Source organism: Poecilia mexicana, unplaced genomic scaffold, assembly GCF_051168715.1.
Source record: "Poecilia mexicana isolate PSO_F unplaced genomic scaffold, ASM5116871v1 scaffold_19, whole genome shotgun sequence".
NCBI lineage: Eukaryota > Metazoa > Chordata > Actinopteri > Cyprinodontiformes > Poeciliidae > Poecilia > Poecilia mexicana.
Genome location: NW_028263388.1, coordinates 1,600,006 through 1,615,056, shown reverse-complemented (window position 1 = coordinate 1,615,056; position 15,051 = coordinate 1,600,006). Strand labels below are relative to the sequence as shown.

Sequence of the window (15,051 nt, the reverse complement as noted above, 5' to 3'; positions counted from 1 at the left end):
ATCACCCCAGCGCTCCCAGTCGTCTCACCTTGGCCCATCGGTACCGTCGTACGCTCCCACTGTGACGTTACGGAAAAGTTTCCTCTTGGCCTTCTCGCTGCGTGTCTCTGAAACGTCCAGAAGAAACCAAGGTCCAATTAAAGCCATCAGCTTCCGTCATGTTTCTGTAACCCATCAAAAAACTAACAGACATTTATTTACACCCTGCTGCTGTTCTCAGCGTGGGAAAACATTTCCTTTCCAGGGATAAATGCTTCGGTCCTGGGATAGACCAAGAGATGTTTTCTGGTTGATTTATATCTAATGTTGTGACTTCAGGTTCTGGTGGAAAATTTAGAAACATCTACAAGATAATCCAAAACTGATTTTCAAAGTGGGGGCCGCGGTCCCCTGGGAGGTCACCAGGTGGCGCTGTAGGGCCTCCGAAAGTTGGAGGGGGAAAAAAAAAACCAAACTGTTTTTAATCTTAAATTTTTCATCATAATTTTAGTTTTCTGTCTTTTAATAATGATTTATATAAACTGTACATTCAAATAACTGATTTAAATTATATTTGATTGAATGCCAGTCAAATTCACCAAAGGAAAAAAATTACATAGAACATGAGTAAAAAGTCCTGATAAGAAAAATTTAAGATCCGTGATTAACGTATTTAAGGCCAACTTACGTTTTAAAAAAGAATTTAAGACTTTTTAAGACGTTAAGGATCTGCTGATTCCTTAATGAGCTCATCAGGAAATGGCACCATGAGTATCAGATATTTAACTTTTTTTTTTACATTGAATATTATTTATGTGCAGAAAACATTATTCTTAATTTCCTATCAGTGTGAAACTATTAAACAATGAAAACAGTTTTTTATTGTTCAGGTTTAAATGAATCAAACACATTTGGTTTCCTTCAGGGTTATGTTTGCAGCAAGCCGCAGGCTGAGCGATGATTCAGACTCATCATGTGTGATTTTACCCTTCTCTCTGCTGGGCGGCGCCACTTCCTGCACGCAGTCGGAGGGAAACCAGCCGGTGCGTCCTCTCGCCGTTCCCTCCCAGTAGCCCCCCTCTCCCACGCTCAGCACTGAGGAACAAACATGCTGATGTTTATACAAGCATAGACAAACATTTACAGCACATGTACATGCAGGCAGAATGTAGTTTACGTTGATCAGACCCCAACCGTCCAATCTAAAGACAAATGATCTGTTTAGACGTTTCATAAAAAGCCCAGAGGAATCTAATAGTTGGATGTTTATCTGAAAAATCAGCACAGCATAAACATAAACAGCAGACTTTCCTTCATTAACATCATGAGCAAATATATATTTTTAAGTGAAACTCCTATTAAAAAGCTGACTGATGGAGCGTTCCTCGCCCCCTGCTCTTTAAACGCCGCGGTTTCAGCAGCATGCAGTTTGCATCTGCAGAGGGTTTAATTCATAATCTGGGAGGTCTAAGTTCTGCTTTTGGGAAGTTTCCACATCTGGGAAACCAAAACCCCACCCCTGAGAAATTTAGAAAGCTTCCACCAAAGTGGGCGGAGTCAAGATACACCGGGGGCGTGGCCTAATGTGGGGATGGGTGGAGCACCTGACTGTCACTGTATTTAGTAACTTTAAAGGTCCTTTGTGCCTCTTTTATTAATGTTGTTTATCGAAACAACATTATTGTTTGTTGCGATAACTTCTGGGAGGATTTATCATCCAGCAACATTTGTTACTGTGACAGGCCTAATAATGCTTTACTGTCCTGCACAGAGACTCATTACTTCCCCTGTTAGCTTTTATAAATCCGTCTCTCTGCTCTTATTGTTCAAAGATGGTTTCTGTGATGGATTCTACTGTAAGTCTGCTAATGACATGCAGCGACAAACACTGAGATCATTATAAAGTCCCTGCGCTGATGAATCATCCTCCACCGGCTGAAGGATCCTCTCTGTATTCTTCTGTTTCCTCGTGTGAATTTTTATTTCCTCACCTTTTACTTTGTCGCCTTTGTTAAGTGAGAGTTCTCTGTCTCCGCTGGCGGAGTGAGAGCGGATGGCGACGTAAACCCGGCCCGGCACCGCGCTGTACATCCGCTTCATCTGGCCGCCGCCCGGCGGCGCGCTGCGGGTCAGACAAACGCTTACTGGACCGAACCACAGCGTCTCCACAACTAATTCTCCAGATTTTTCATTTAAACATTTATATCTTTCTATACAATAAATAAAAAAAGATGTAAATAATTCAATTCTTCCTTTGTAAGTCAGAAGATGAACGATGTATTTCCTAAAATGCAGAAACTGCTTTCCTTCAGTGAACGGCGGGTTATTTGTAGCAAAGGACGAAGTTACAGATAAAACATTTAGACACTTAACTTCTTATTTTCTAGTTCAACCTTTAAACCGATCAGATGAGATTTCTGTCTGGAACTAATTAATGTTTGTGCTTAAACTCATCTAGCCTCACTTTGTCATGTTTTACACAAAGAAACTGGCCTTTCAAAAAACTGACTACCAACAAAAGTAGCAACTTTTTCTCTCCGTACCCCTGCCGGCCTCTGGGCTGCCGGTGCCGCTCCTCCGTATCGCTCTGGCCTCCTCTGCCTCTGGACGGGGACCGGGTTCGGTTCCGGGGGCTGCTGGAGCTCCTGACCCCGATGGAGGCCCGGCGTTGGCCCTGCACAGATGCTCCACATCAGTCGACACACAGATGGGCCGGCGGACCAGCTGAGCGGTGTCAGTACCTGCCCCGGGTTGGTGGCAGCCTTGGCGGGGAGGATCAGCGGGTCGGAGCCGGTCATGGTGTTGTCGCTGTTGGCGCGCAGCAGCGGGTGGGAATGGAGCGGCGGGAGAGGCAGCGTGTGGACGCTCTCCTTTCGCCTGGGAACAAACTTTGGTGACTCTAAAAAGGGAACTGATGATGCGACACATGAGGGGGAGGGTTTTATGGACGGACCAGGCGTCAGGTGAAGCAGGTCAGGAGGAAACATGAGTTAGACCCGAGAAAACAGGCAGATTGTAGCTAAAGTACATAGAAAGTTTATTTGGTGCTTTTGTAAAGTCAAAATTAAAACCAATGATTTGGATTATTTAGCCTGTCAAAATAAGAGTTCATATTTACACCATTCATTTGTAAATGTCGCATTTCTATAACGTTTTCATTAGCAAGCTAAATGATTAGCTATAAACTAAACATGTAGTTAGCAAGTAAACATTTAGCTGGAAACTGTGACATTTATAAATGAATGAATAACATGGTGAAAATATGGTTTTATAAATGAGCCTGGATCTTTTTTCTCTTACTTCCGGCTCAATAACCCAAATGACTGATTTTAATTTTCGACAGAGTAACTTTCCTGGAAACGTACCAACATCCGTGTCTTTATGGTTTTTAATAATCTCTCCAAGCTCAAAGTGACCCGACATCACAGCTACCTGCAAACAGAAATCAGACCAATCAAAAAACCTTTTCTGATTAAAGTCACACTCACTGGCCACTGTATTAGGTACACCTGCCAGTTGCTCATCAGTTAGCTCAGTCTTGTAGCAACAACTAACTGCTTCAGAGATGCTGAAGATAAAACCTGAGACCTTGTTGGATTAATGCCATGAAGAATTAAAGTCTGTCTGGAGGCCATCAGCTCTCACCTGATAAGGTCGTTTACCTGAAAAGGAGTCTGGCCGTGTTTGTTCTTCGCCTCCTTGTTGGCCCCCCGGTACAGCAGGACGCGGACGCAGCTTTCCTGAACCGGACAACAATCCACGCTGTAAAACTCTTCGCCTTCACAACGTCTCCGCTCTGGCTTGTTTCACGCTCACCTTGTTGTAGAGCGCTGAAATGTGAAGTGCAGTGTTCCCTGAGGCGTTTTGAGAGGCCGTGTCCGCTCCATAAAACAGCAGATGCTCCAAGTGTTGAGCAAAGCCGTTCTGGCAAGCCTTTTAAAGTCAGAAATATGAGCAAACTGTTAGTATTACGAGTGCAAACAACAACAGGTTGACCCAAGAGAAGCAGCCATAAAGATCAACTGTAAATTATACATCTGACGTCCTCGTTTACATTTAAATTACAGCTGAGGCAAAACAGGAAACAGAAAATCAGCTCCGGTTTCCTCGCATGCAGGGGTGTCCTAACCTTTTGCCTCTTGGGCCAAAATTGTTCAGTCAAAAGAAAATTAAACCAAAACTTTGTAGGAAATGAATGTTTTTATCACAGAGACAAACAGAAAAAGAATTTTGCTGCATTGAAAGAAATAACATTAGTTTTCAAATTTTCTGGCTCAAACAAATTTATCCTCAGATATAAAAACTTTGGGTCATCCTCTTTCAAAACACGTCAATAATTTCAACAAAAGTAAAAGTTTCTCAATGTGATTCGTATTATAAAAGCTGGATAATAACGAGACAAATGGTTTAAACCAGTAAACCATTATGCAAACAATGCATATTAATGAATACATCATGTAAATATGACACGTTTAGCCAGAGAGGCTCATTTTAATCTCCTAAAAATTACAACTAACATCCAGAACAACATCATTTATGAAGTACAGATAAAACTATCATGATTTGCATTAAACATTTAGAATAAAAGAAAAAGTCACAACTGTAAGAAAATAAATTATGTAAAAAAAATATTCAATTTGGAGGCTGAACAAAAAAATGACTGAAAATGTTTTTTCTAATGGCTGCACAATTTAACCCATTCCTACACTGTGTTCAGGGGCCACAAGAAACTACTCCAAGGGCCGCAAATGGCTCCCGGGCCACACTTTGGACATCCCTGGATTAGATCCAAGCAGATTCTTTAAGTGTGACGGCCTAGTCAAAGTCTAGACCCAAATCCAACTACCAGTGTGTGGAAAAGGCTTGAAAATGACTGTTCACTCGGTAAACCTGAGTTTCCGAGTCTGCAAACGAGCAAACCAAAGCCAAGACGTTCTGTAAATGCACGCCACACTTTCTAGAAAACATTTCCTCCTACTTCACAGATACTGAGTCGTTTCTTTGTGTTGGTCTGGCACATAAAGTCTGTGGCTGTAACGAAACAAATGTGACAAAATTAAAGGTTTGTGAACAATTTAGCAGAAATATTTCTGTCAGCAGGAGCCGCGCCGGGCTGAAGCAGAACGGAAACACTTCTGCTCATGTGGATGATCAGAACGTCAATCACTTCCTGACTGGAGGGACGGTGAGACGGAGGAATGAAAGGTACCTTATGGATTTCTTCCATTCCAAACTCCTCTTCATCCCTGTGCTATGGAGAGAGGAGGAAGAGGAGAGAATGTGGGAGACGCACAGATCAGATGGCGGTGCATCGCTTCACTTAACGGAAAATGTTTTCAGGAGACCTATTATGCTAAATTCACTTTTTGCTCGTTTTTGTTTTCCATTTTGGTTTCTAAGGCTTCTAAAAAAAAAACTAAACTCTCAGCCATTTTCTGGCAATAAGTTCATGTTTTGTGGTGGAAAATGAGGCACTTCAAAAACCTTTGGAATATTGAATCACATTCCACAGGAACTATGCCGTTACCTAGCAACCCCAGCCACGCCCAGCCCGTTACCTAGCAACCCAAGCCAAGTTCCAGCTGTATGTGCTGCATAATGGCTGCTGGAAAAGACAAGAGTTTGTAGTTGACTTACCATCCAGAAACCACTTGCTGCATTCTTGTTAGTTGTGCAGGAGGCTCCATTTCTGCTTTTCAAAGATGCACGGTTGTACAACGATGTATCTGTTTGCAGCCATTTTGACATGTGTGTGTAAACGTTGAGTTGGAGGCGGGGCCAGTAGCAGATTATTGGATTTAAAGTGACAGGAGGCCCTAAAACAACTAAAATCTCATCATCTAAGAAAGATTTTGTGCAAAACATGCTTTGTGTAGGCCTATCTTACACTGTTAGATCTACCCTAAAGCATAATAGGTCACCTTTAAGACAAACACATAAGACACAGAGGCAGAAAGCTGATTGGCTGGACGGAGCTACCTGATGGCTCTCGTCCCAGCCGTTCTCGTCCCTGGTGCCCAGCTTCGCCCGGTAATACAGCAGCGTCTCGCAGCAGGACGTTTCGCCCCCTGTCAGCACAGTGTGGTACAGCGGGGTCAGGCCACAGCGGTCCTTGTAGTCCGGAGACGCTCCGAGTGACAAAAGTGCCTGTTGAGGACAGGACAGAGGGACGAAGACGACGATGAGACGCTTCTCTAGAGAGAAAACTCTTTCTCACATGAGCCAAATCTGCTGAGTCAAAAGAACTCACAGGACAAGAAATTAAAAATAAAATAAGGCAAATAAAGTAGTCCAGTTATTCATCCTTAAAGAGACAGTATCTTGTAAAATTTACTTTTTTGAGCTTTCTGTTGTGTTGTAAACTTATTCCTTCATCAAAAGCAAACCTGCAGTGTTGCTTTGATACGTTCATGTTTGAGAAATCCTATAATCTCCATGGCAACCACTCATCGGTGCAAAACGCCTGGGTGGACCTAGCTCCACCTTCAAGGCGCAGCTCCGCCCCCTCCCTGTTCCTTCAGACAAGCCAGCAGCAATTAGCAAACCCTGAGCTCATAGGAGCTGGGGTTGTTCTGTGTGTGTGTGTGTGTGTGTGTGTATGATGTTCTAACCAGCAGTCCGGCGTGGTTGTGAGCTCTCACAGCTTTGTGCAGCGCCGTCATGCCATCGCGGCTCCTGAAGTCCATGTGGGCCCCGCCCAGAACCAGCAGCCGGACGCCATCCACCGGCAGGCCGGACTGCACTGCCACTGACAGCGGTGTCTCTGGAAGAAAAATAAAACATATTTCACATTTCGTAACAACTCTGAATACAGATCATGCCACACCTTTCAGATTTTTATCAGTAAATCACCAGAATCTCACCTCCGCTGTCAGGGTCATGAAAATTTGGATCCAGACCTTTTTCCAGAACTTTTGCCATTTTTTCCATCACTCCAGTCTGGACGTATTCCAGAAACTTCTTCTGGCTGGCCTGCATGCAGAGCCATGTTACAGACCGCTGGGCAGCTGCTGTCAGACATGATTAAGAACTGAAGAAGAAGAAATACCTTGGTGCTGAGCTTAGCCAGAGCCTTCTCATCCAGGTTGGTCTGTTTGTAAACTCTGGTTTTATACCGAAACTGAGGGCAAAAAAACATCAGATGTGTGTGAAAAATGTGAGTCATGTCTAAAAAAATCTACTTTTCAAACTGTGAGCCTGGTTCATGAAGACAAAATGGCCACTATTCCTGTGTGCTGCAGTGAATCTTTGCTTCCCACTCAAAGCTGCCAGAACAGGACTGTGATTCATTTCTTCAGTCACATTTAGATTCATTTTTGGGAAGAAAAATAACTTAATCACATGAGTTTCTTAGTCTGTCATGATGACAAATTTTACTAGACGATAATCTGTCTCAGAAATTATTGTGATAAAAGATAATATTGTCATTTTGAGACCATTTTAATACTATAAAGTGCTATGTGTACATATATTTTAGAAAATATACAGAAAAGACTCTGCTGCTTTGTTTTTGATGATTTGATGATAAACTTGTTTCTATCGTCACATTGTTTCATTCCACACTTTGTGTGCTTGTCACTGAAACAAATTAAAATATTTATCTAATCTGTACTACTTTTTTATTTTTTCAGTGTTGTGTATTTTTTCCTTTCATTTTGACTTTCAAAAGATAAAAAACGACTGAAAAAATGAAAAACCGTGAACTTGAATTAATAATGATGACATAATAATGCAAGTAAACTCACTTAAAGACCAAATAACTTTAATGTCTAAAGAATATTTAACACTAGAACCAGAAATACATTTTAATATCCAAAATAAACAATTAAAATGGATTAGGAAGTCTCTGTCATCAAAATTGCCTTTCAGCTTTGACAAGGAAAACAGGCAAAAGGGGCAGGAAGTGCAAGCTATTTAGTTCGTGCTTGATGTCAAATGTTTGCAGCATTTCTTAAAATGGCAGATCTTCAACAAAATTAAAAGGGAGCATCTCTTTAACAAATGTCCAAATGAAAATGAATGAGCTCATTTTAATTTCATCATGCAAATAATTGATTTATTGGTGATTGTGGCAAGCTAATGAGTTTGTAATTAAATGTTTTAACATTTCTAGTCAGTAAATTCTCATATTTGTATCTAATTGGAACCACTATCTAGAACTTGCAGAGCATTTTTAAATGGAACCGGTACCTGGAAATTATTTTTATTTAGGTAAATATCTCAGTAATAATAGGTGTAACAGTCTGCACAGCAGGATCAGACTCATTCATATTTATTTCTAAAATCATTTAAACAACTACGCATGTTGGATAAATAAGAAACCTCCAAACAAAACTTTTATTTTAATAATATCTAATGCCGAATGCATTTCAAAAGCTCAAACTGTGTGTAAAGGGTTCACCCAGATAAACAGCAGAATATTACTGAGTAACAAGGTTTGACTCTATGAGCTTATTTGGATCCTGGTTAGTGGATCTGGCTCAAACCAGAACATCCACCAGATGGCGCTGTGGGCTTTACAAATGCAACTTTATGACTTCTCTGCTGACCAATCACCCAAAAACTAATAAATGTAATACTCTGCATTTTAAATACGTAAATTGGATAATATGAGACAAAATACACAAAAACATAAAAATTAACAGATTTATCTCTTGGTTTTTCTGAAATTCTGAGCCTGAAGGTAAACTTGGGCCTGTTTTCTTGATGCTTCAAAGATTATTTCTGCATTTTTAAGATCATTTTTAAGGCATAATAACTGCTGCTTATATTAAACAAATAAACCAGAAATGATCTGTTTACATTTACAGAATACAACCAGCTCCAGATCTGTATCAAATAATTTCTGGTTTATTATATTAAAGCGTGCTTTTTGTCAATTAAAAAAATTATTTTCATTCATCTAAACTTTCACTCACTGCCTCAGCTGAGGTCAGAGGTCACGATTTAACAATAAGAAAGGGAAACATTTGAGAAAAGGAACATCATGCAAGGAGCTGGACAACCATCCACAACTAAGTAATTAATAATCACATATAATAATAATAATAATAATAATAATAATAATGTATTGAGGTAATAATGTAATTATGTACATTTCTTTTTTTTCTTTAGCCTAGTAGGTTATGTATTCCTTGGATTGGAGTGCGCCGCTTCTGATAAATGTTAAAATTTTGTCCTAACTGTTAGTTTTTAAATATATTTTAAAACTTGAATCTTTGTGTGAACCTACATGCATCTATGTCCTGTAAAAGTTACTGAACATTGATTCACCTTTAATAGTGAAATTCAAAGCATTTACCATCTTCAGAGCAGAGTTGGATAGCAACTAGTTACATTTACTCAAGTTAAATTTATTTCAGTAACTTTTGGAAAAAATACTTTTATGAGTATTTTTCTTGTACCCACTGTGAGTAATTAAAAAGTCATCAGACACATACCTGCAGTTTTTCCTAAATTTTATGTTGAAAGAAATATAAAACCTACAAAAATATTTAAAGAAATTAGAAAAAAAAATCCTGACTTTATTTTGCAATTGTTATTCATATACTATTTTTATTTTGGTTCTTAAAAATACCAAAATTTCCAAATAACTTTATGTTTTGATCCGTGTGTGGTGCAATTTTGAAATACTAAATGATTGATAATTTGATCAGTTCCTCAGTACGAGAATATATTTTTACCAAATACTTTTTTTGGTCGTTTAAGAGTTTTGGTTCTGCGTAACCTCAGTCTTTACCTCGAGGTAGGGAACCCCTTTCTCAAAGGTGCGTGCATAGTCCCGTAGGGGGCGCTCCTCCTCCAGGAACTTGGCATCTCGTCCTTCTCCAGCCGGCTGGAAGAGTCCGTAGTTGTAGACGTCCCACAGGGATTCACCAAGCGAACAGACGATCTGCTGCTTGGCGCTCCACACGGTGCAGTCCTGGTCAAACTGGAGGCACCGCTGACACACACACACACACACGCACGCACGCACGCACACACACACAGTGGAGGGGTTCAGTTTTATAGACATGGTGCAATGTGACATCACGTTTGCAAAAAGCTGGTTGCTGATGACAGGCATTGGTTTTAACTGTTAAGTTGTCAACATAAGGCATAAAATCTTAAATGTACACAACATAAAAAAGGAAAAGGGACTCAGTGCTTTGCTATTGTCATCACTACGACAACCAGATATGGTCAGGAAAAAGTTTTAATTTAAAAAAGAGAGGGAGAGAAAGAGAAAGAGAAAGAGAGAGGAAGAGAGAGAGAGAGAAGTAGGTCAGTAATGCTAGCTTGACTTTGACAACCTTAACATGTAGATATGCTGCAGAATTCAGTGTTTTGGTTCAGTTTGAAACAAAACCGACCCACAAACCAACTCTGCCAGATCATCAGTAGAACAGGTGTTTAAATCAGCTGATCTATTATTGCTGTGTTCGGATGAATCCAGCCTAAAAACGTATTACTGTAACGGACTGACCTACTTGACCTACTTTCAGCGGTGGTTATCAACCTTTTATTCATTAAATGGAACTTAATCAAATTTTATTATCTTTAATGTATTTTATTTTGGTATGTTATTTTGCTTCAATATATCTTGTTAATTTATTGTTACATTTTAATTTATTCATTTATTTAACCAGGTGTTGCCAAACAATTATTTAATTTAATTTCACTTTACTTTATTTAGCATATTATCTGATTATATTTCAGTCAAACAGTTTCTTTCACACTAAATATTAATATTTAAACATAAATGTGTCCATAGTTGTTATGCTGTTGTTAACTACTGATGTGTAAATGTGTGAATCATCATGACAGCTTGTGATGAATGAAAGAAAATATTATCTCTGCAGAATTTAATGTGATTTAAATAATTAACTACCATACCATATTTCTATAAAACTGCTGTTATCCTTTTGTTTGCTGCAGTGAAGTTTTTTATTTTCACACTACATTTATTACAGTGTTAGAATACAGAGGAGCAGATATGAATGTTTATCGTTTGTTCTGTATAGAAAGTGTCAAATTAACACCAACTCCTACAAGGAAAACAAACTGCTGTAGAAAATATCTCATTGTTATTTTCTGGCCTCAGATGTTTTCTGTGTTCTACCTGAACTTATTAAGTTCCAGTTTTCTTTTCTTGAAAAAATGTCAGTTTTTTCCTAGTAAACATTTGACTTTTCAAACTCAGAAAGTTTCAAGATTTCTGTAGAAAATTTCTCAAAATCTCAACATTTGATTTGATTTTTTATTTTTTATTTTTTTGCATTTCCAAGTTTTCCAGAAAATGTATCAGATCTCTCGCTCTTTTTTTTCTTTTTTTAAATTAAAATTGACCCTAACATGCCGTCTGGTGGACAGACCCTTGCAGCTGTTCTGTTTCATCAGTTCTGAAGGTAAAACTGCACAGCTCAGCATCGCTCTCATAGTATGACCAAATTTATTGGCATGGCAACCATTTCATTAGTGGAGGCAGGCAGCCGTTGCTGTAGTGATGCCTCTCAAGTCCCTTGGAGGTATGCGGTGACGTGCCTGAGCCTGTGTGCTTGTGTTTGAAAGAGATGCAATGTGTTTGTGGGAACAGTGTGTGTATGAACGAGGTAAAGTGTGTTTGTGGGGACCGGGTGTGTATGAACAAGGTAAAGTGTGTTTATGGGGACCGGGTGTGTATGAATGAGGTACAGTGTATTTGTGGGGACCGGTGTGTATGAAAGAGGTACAGTGTGTGTGTGTGTGTGTGTGTGTGTGTGTATGTGGGGACAGTGTGTGTGTATGAATGAGGTAAAGTGTGTTTACAGGGACTGGTGTGTATGAATGAGGTATTGTGTGTTTACAGGGACCGGTGTGTATGAAAGAGGTACAGTGTGTTTGTGGGGACAGTGTGTGTATGAACGAGGTAAAGTGTGTTTATGGGGACTGGGTGTGTATGAATGAGGTACAGTGTATTTGTGGGGACCGGTGTGTATGAAAGAGGTACAGTGTGTGTGTGTGTGTGTATGTGGGGACAGTGTGTGTGTATGAATGAGGTAAAGTGTGTTTACAGGGACCGGTGTGTATGAATGAGGTATTGTGTGTTTACAGGGACCGGTGTGTATGAAAGAGGTACAGTGTGTTTGTGGGGACAGTGTGTGTGTATGAATGAGGTAAAGTGTGTTTACGGGGACCGGGTGTGTATGAATGAGGTATTGTGTGTTTGTGGGGACAGTGTGTGTATGAATGAAGTACAGTGTGTTTGTGGGGACCAGGTGTGTATGAAAGAGGGAAAGTGTGTTTACGGGGACCGGGTGTGTATGAATGAGGTAAAGTGTGTTTAAGGGGACCGGGTGTATATGAAAGAGGTAAAGTGTGTTTGTGGGGACGATGTGCGTTTACTTCTGATGGTCCGTACTGATGGCGCAGCCTGGATGTCACAGTGACACCTTCTGCAGCACTGTAATCTAATTGGAGTGCATCTTTTCCTTCCTGCCTTTTCTTCAGGAATATATGTAGACTGAAGAACAACAGAAACCCTTGGCATGTTTCTCATTCCTCGGGTCTCCCCAAACTCATTAAAACCCTATTAGATAATTAGCAATTACTGTTATATTGAGGGCAGATTAGCTGACATGTAGAACGCTGGGCATGTGGAGGGAGTTGGAAGCAGAGTGGGTGGAGCTTCATCACCTTGCTGCAGCTTGTGTGTGGGCTTGCCAGTTCTCACCTGCTGCCAGCTGCAGGAAGTGTGAAGTGATGCTAACTCCAGATGTGGGAGCTAATTGGCTGTGAGTGACCCACGCAGGTTCCAACATTGCCATGTTGAATGATGGAGTCACTTCTTCCCTGCTGCTGATGTTCGCTCTGCTTTCCATTTGCTTTTTCGGGAATGTGAGGAGATTTCACACAATAAACTGATGTTTACACATCTGGTGTAAAAAATTACTTTCTTTTCTTTAACAAAAAGAAAAAAAATATCACAATATTTTTCTGTCTATGTTTTCTGAAAATTATTAGAATTATTTGGGTAATCCTAATCAACCGATGGACGGATAAGAAGGACGGATGTATGTGCCCCATCAAGTGATGGCTGTTTGGTTATGGATTACCAATTTTAAAATCCTTTAAAAATCTGATGAACATAAAGAACAAATACTTGCTGGTGCCAATATTTATGCAGCTCTGCTAAATGTGGGATTTTTTGTCAAACTAAACATTAACATGTTTTTATCCTCCTGTACTAAATGATCTGAATTTTTTTTGTTTTTGTCTTTTAAATGACTGGATGTTAATGTGTGATGAATATTACTGTGCAGCAGCTATATTAATATTTGTTAAAGTGTCAAGTTAAACTGAATCTTTCTCTGAGGCAGTAATACCAGAGAGACTCGGCTTGAACTACTTCCTCTATTGGAAAGACCTCCAGTCAGCGGCCTGCTTGTGACAGGACCAAACTTTAAACACGTCTTTAACTCAGATTTTGGTTTTAAAGATACACAGATCCAATATTAATTTCTGTATCAGTCCCAATATAAAAAACATTCTACATATCAATAACAATGTGCCTGATCCATAAGGGCAGATCTATTCAGTCTATTTCTATGCTTTATGCTCTGATCGACATCAAGCTTTATTATTTTTTTGACATTAGATTTAGAATGACTAATTGTTGCAGTTTGTTTACATGTTTGACCAAAGTAGTCAAGGTAGTCAACCTGTTGATCTCATCAGTTTCCTGTTTTACCCACAGTTTTCACTCCACAGTAAAGAGGTACAGCGGTGAAACCTAAAACTGCTGCAACAGATTGCGCAATTTCCCCTTAACCAAAGTCAGGGAGAAATTGACCCAGCAGGTTGTTGCTAGGTAACCAAAGTCAGGGGGAAACTGACCCAGCAGGTTGTTGCTAGGTAACCAAAGTCAGGGGGAAACTGACCCAGCAGGTTGTTGCTAGGTAACCAAAGTCAGGGGGAAACTGACCCAGCAGGTTGTTGCTAGGTAACCAAAGTCAGGGGGAAATTGAGCCAGCAGGTTGTTGCTAAGTAACCAAAGAATGAATGAGTTAGTTGATTCCACCAATCTTGATAATTATGTATAGAATATTCTATCAGTTGTATTATCTAATGATATTATGTCTTTATTGGAGTAGATATTATTGACGTATTGGCCATTGTCTATGTTTAAAAAAGAAATGTCTTATATCAGTTCAGCTGTTTCTTGGTATCGGATAGGATGATATATCAGTATCAGAAGTGAAAAAGTGGATTGGTGGATCCCTCGTTGTTTTGGACCCGTTTTGGTTCTGATGCACTTACTGTCTGTTTGATGTCAGGGATCCCGATGCGGAACACCATCATGGTCAGGAAGGCATCCTCATGAGGCACCATGGCGGTCATGCTGCGCTCCATCAGCGCTCGACGTTTTGCCGCCATCAAGTGTTGCTGCTGCAGCTTGTTGGCAGCGTGGTGATGCGTTTGTGCCTGATTGGACATGTGGGCAATGCCCCGGTTGTCCAGGTTACCGGGTCTCAGCGGTCGGTCCATTCTCTGTCTGCCAACTACAATGGCCGCTGGTTTCACTGCCTCGCCGCCCTTCCCTTCCCAGGCCTGGCGTCCGCCAATCATTTCCTTCCCCCCAAGTCCTTCTAGTCCTCCGTTCTCCCTGCTCCAACGGCCTTCGTCACTTCCTCGCCTTTGCTCTTCTTCTTCCTCCTCATCCTCCCCATCTTTGTCGTCCTGACTAGAATAAAAATGCTCATTATTTCCCAGCATCCTTTGCTGTGCAGGTGGTCACTGCAGAGAGGGCTGAGTGATCTAGCTGTCATGGGGACAAAACATGGCTGTCCCATGAGAGCGGCTCCGTCCGTGGGAACATGCTGTGGGAAACAGGCAGAAAATGGAGTCAACTTCGACTCCTCATTCACAAACAACATCAAGTCAACAAAATTAGCAATGGTGTAAATCAAACATGAAAAAGACAAGAGCAATAGTAGCAAAACTAGCCAGTGGCAATGTTAATAAGTCCACATGTGAAGTAGCACAGAGCTGGTCCACATTTCCCATTTAGCCAGTAGGAATGCACCGGGGAGCAGCAGGCTGATGGAAGACAGG

The 15,051-nt window shown here is 40.5% G+C and overlaps 1 protein-coding gene across 1 annotated transcript in view; it reads right to left on the bottom strand.

Moving 5' to 3' along the window:
- LOC106904835 (SH3 and multiple ankyrin repeat domains protein 1-like) overlaps positions 1-14,783 on the bottom strand; it is a 35,044-nt gene extending 20,261 nt beyond the window's left edge. The window contains exons 1-15 of the mRNA XM_088001035.1: positions 14,257-14,783; positions 9,719-9,922; positions 7,028-7,099; positions 6,843-6,951; positions 6,525-6,742; positions 5,959-6,126; positions 5,189-5,230; positions 3,796-3,912; positions 3,642-3,719; positions 3,345-3,411; positions 2,721-2,890; positions 2,523-2,653; positions 1,971-2,101; positions 948-1,074; positions 29-97 (exon numbers count right to left, since the gene is read on the bottom strand). Of these exons, the coding sequence (XP_087857161.1) occupies positions 29-97; positions 948-1,074; positions 1,971-2,101; positions 2,523-2,653; positions 2,721-2,890; positions 3,345-3,411; positions 3,642-3,719; positions 3,796-3,912; positions 5,189-5,230; positions 5,959-6,126; positions 6,525-6,742; positions 6,843-6,951; positions 7,028-7,099; positions 9,719-9,922; positions 14,257-14,712 (2,159 nt within the window). The 5' untranslated portion in view covers positions 14,713-14,783. The remainder of the gene's footprint in view (positions 1-28; positions 98-947; positions 1,075-1,970; positions 2,102-2,522; positions 2,654-2,720; positions 2,891-3,344; positions 3,412-3,641; positions 3,720-3,795; positions 3,913-5,188; positions 5,231-5,958; positions 6,127-6,524; positions 6,743-6,842; positions 6,952-7,027; positions 7,100-9,718; positions 9,923-14,256) is intronic.
- Between the last annotated feature and the right edge of the window lie 268 nt (positions 14,784-15,051).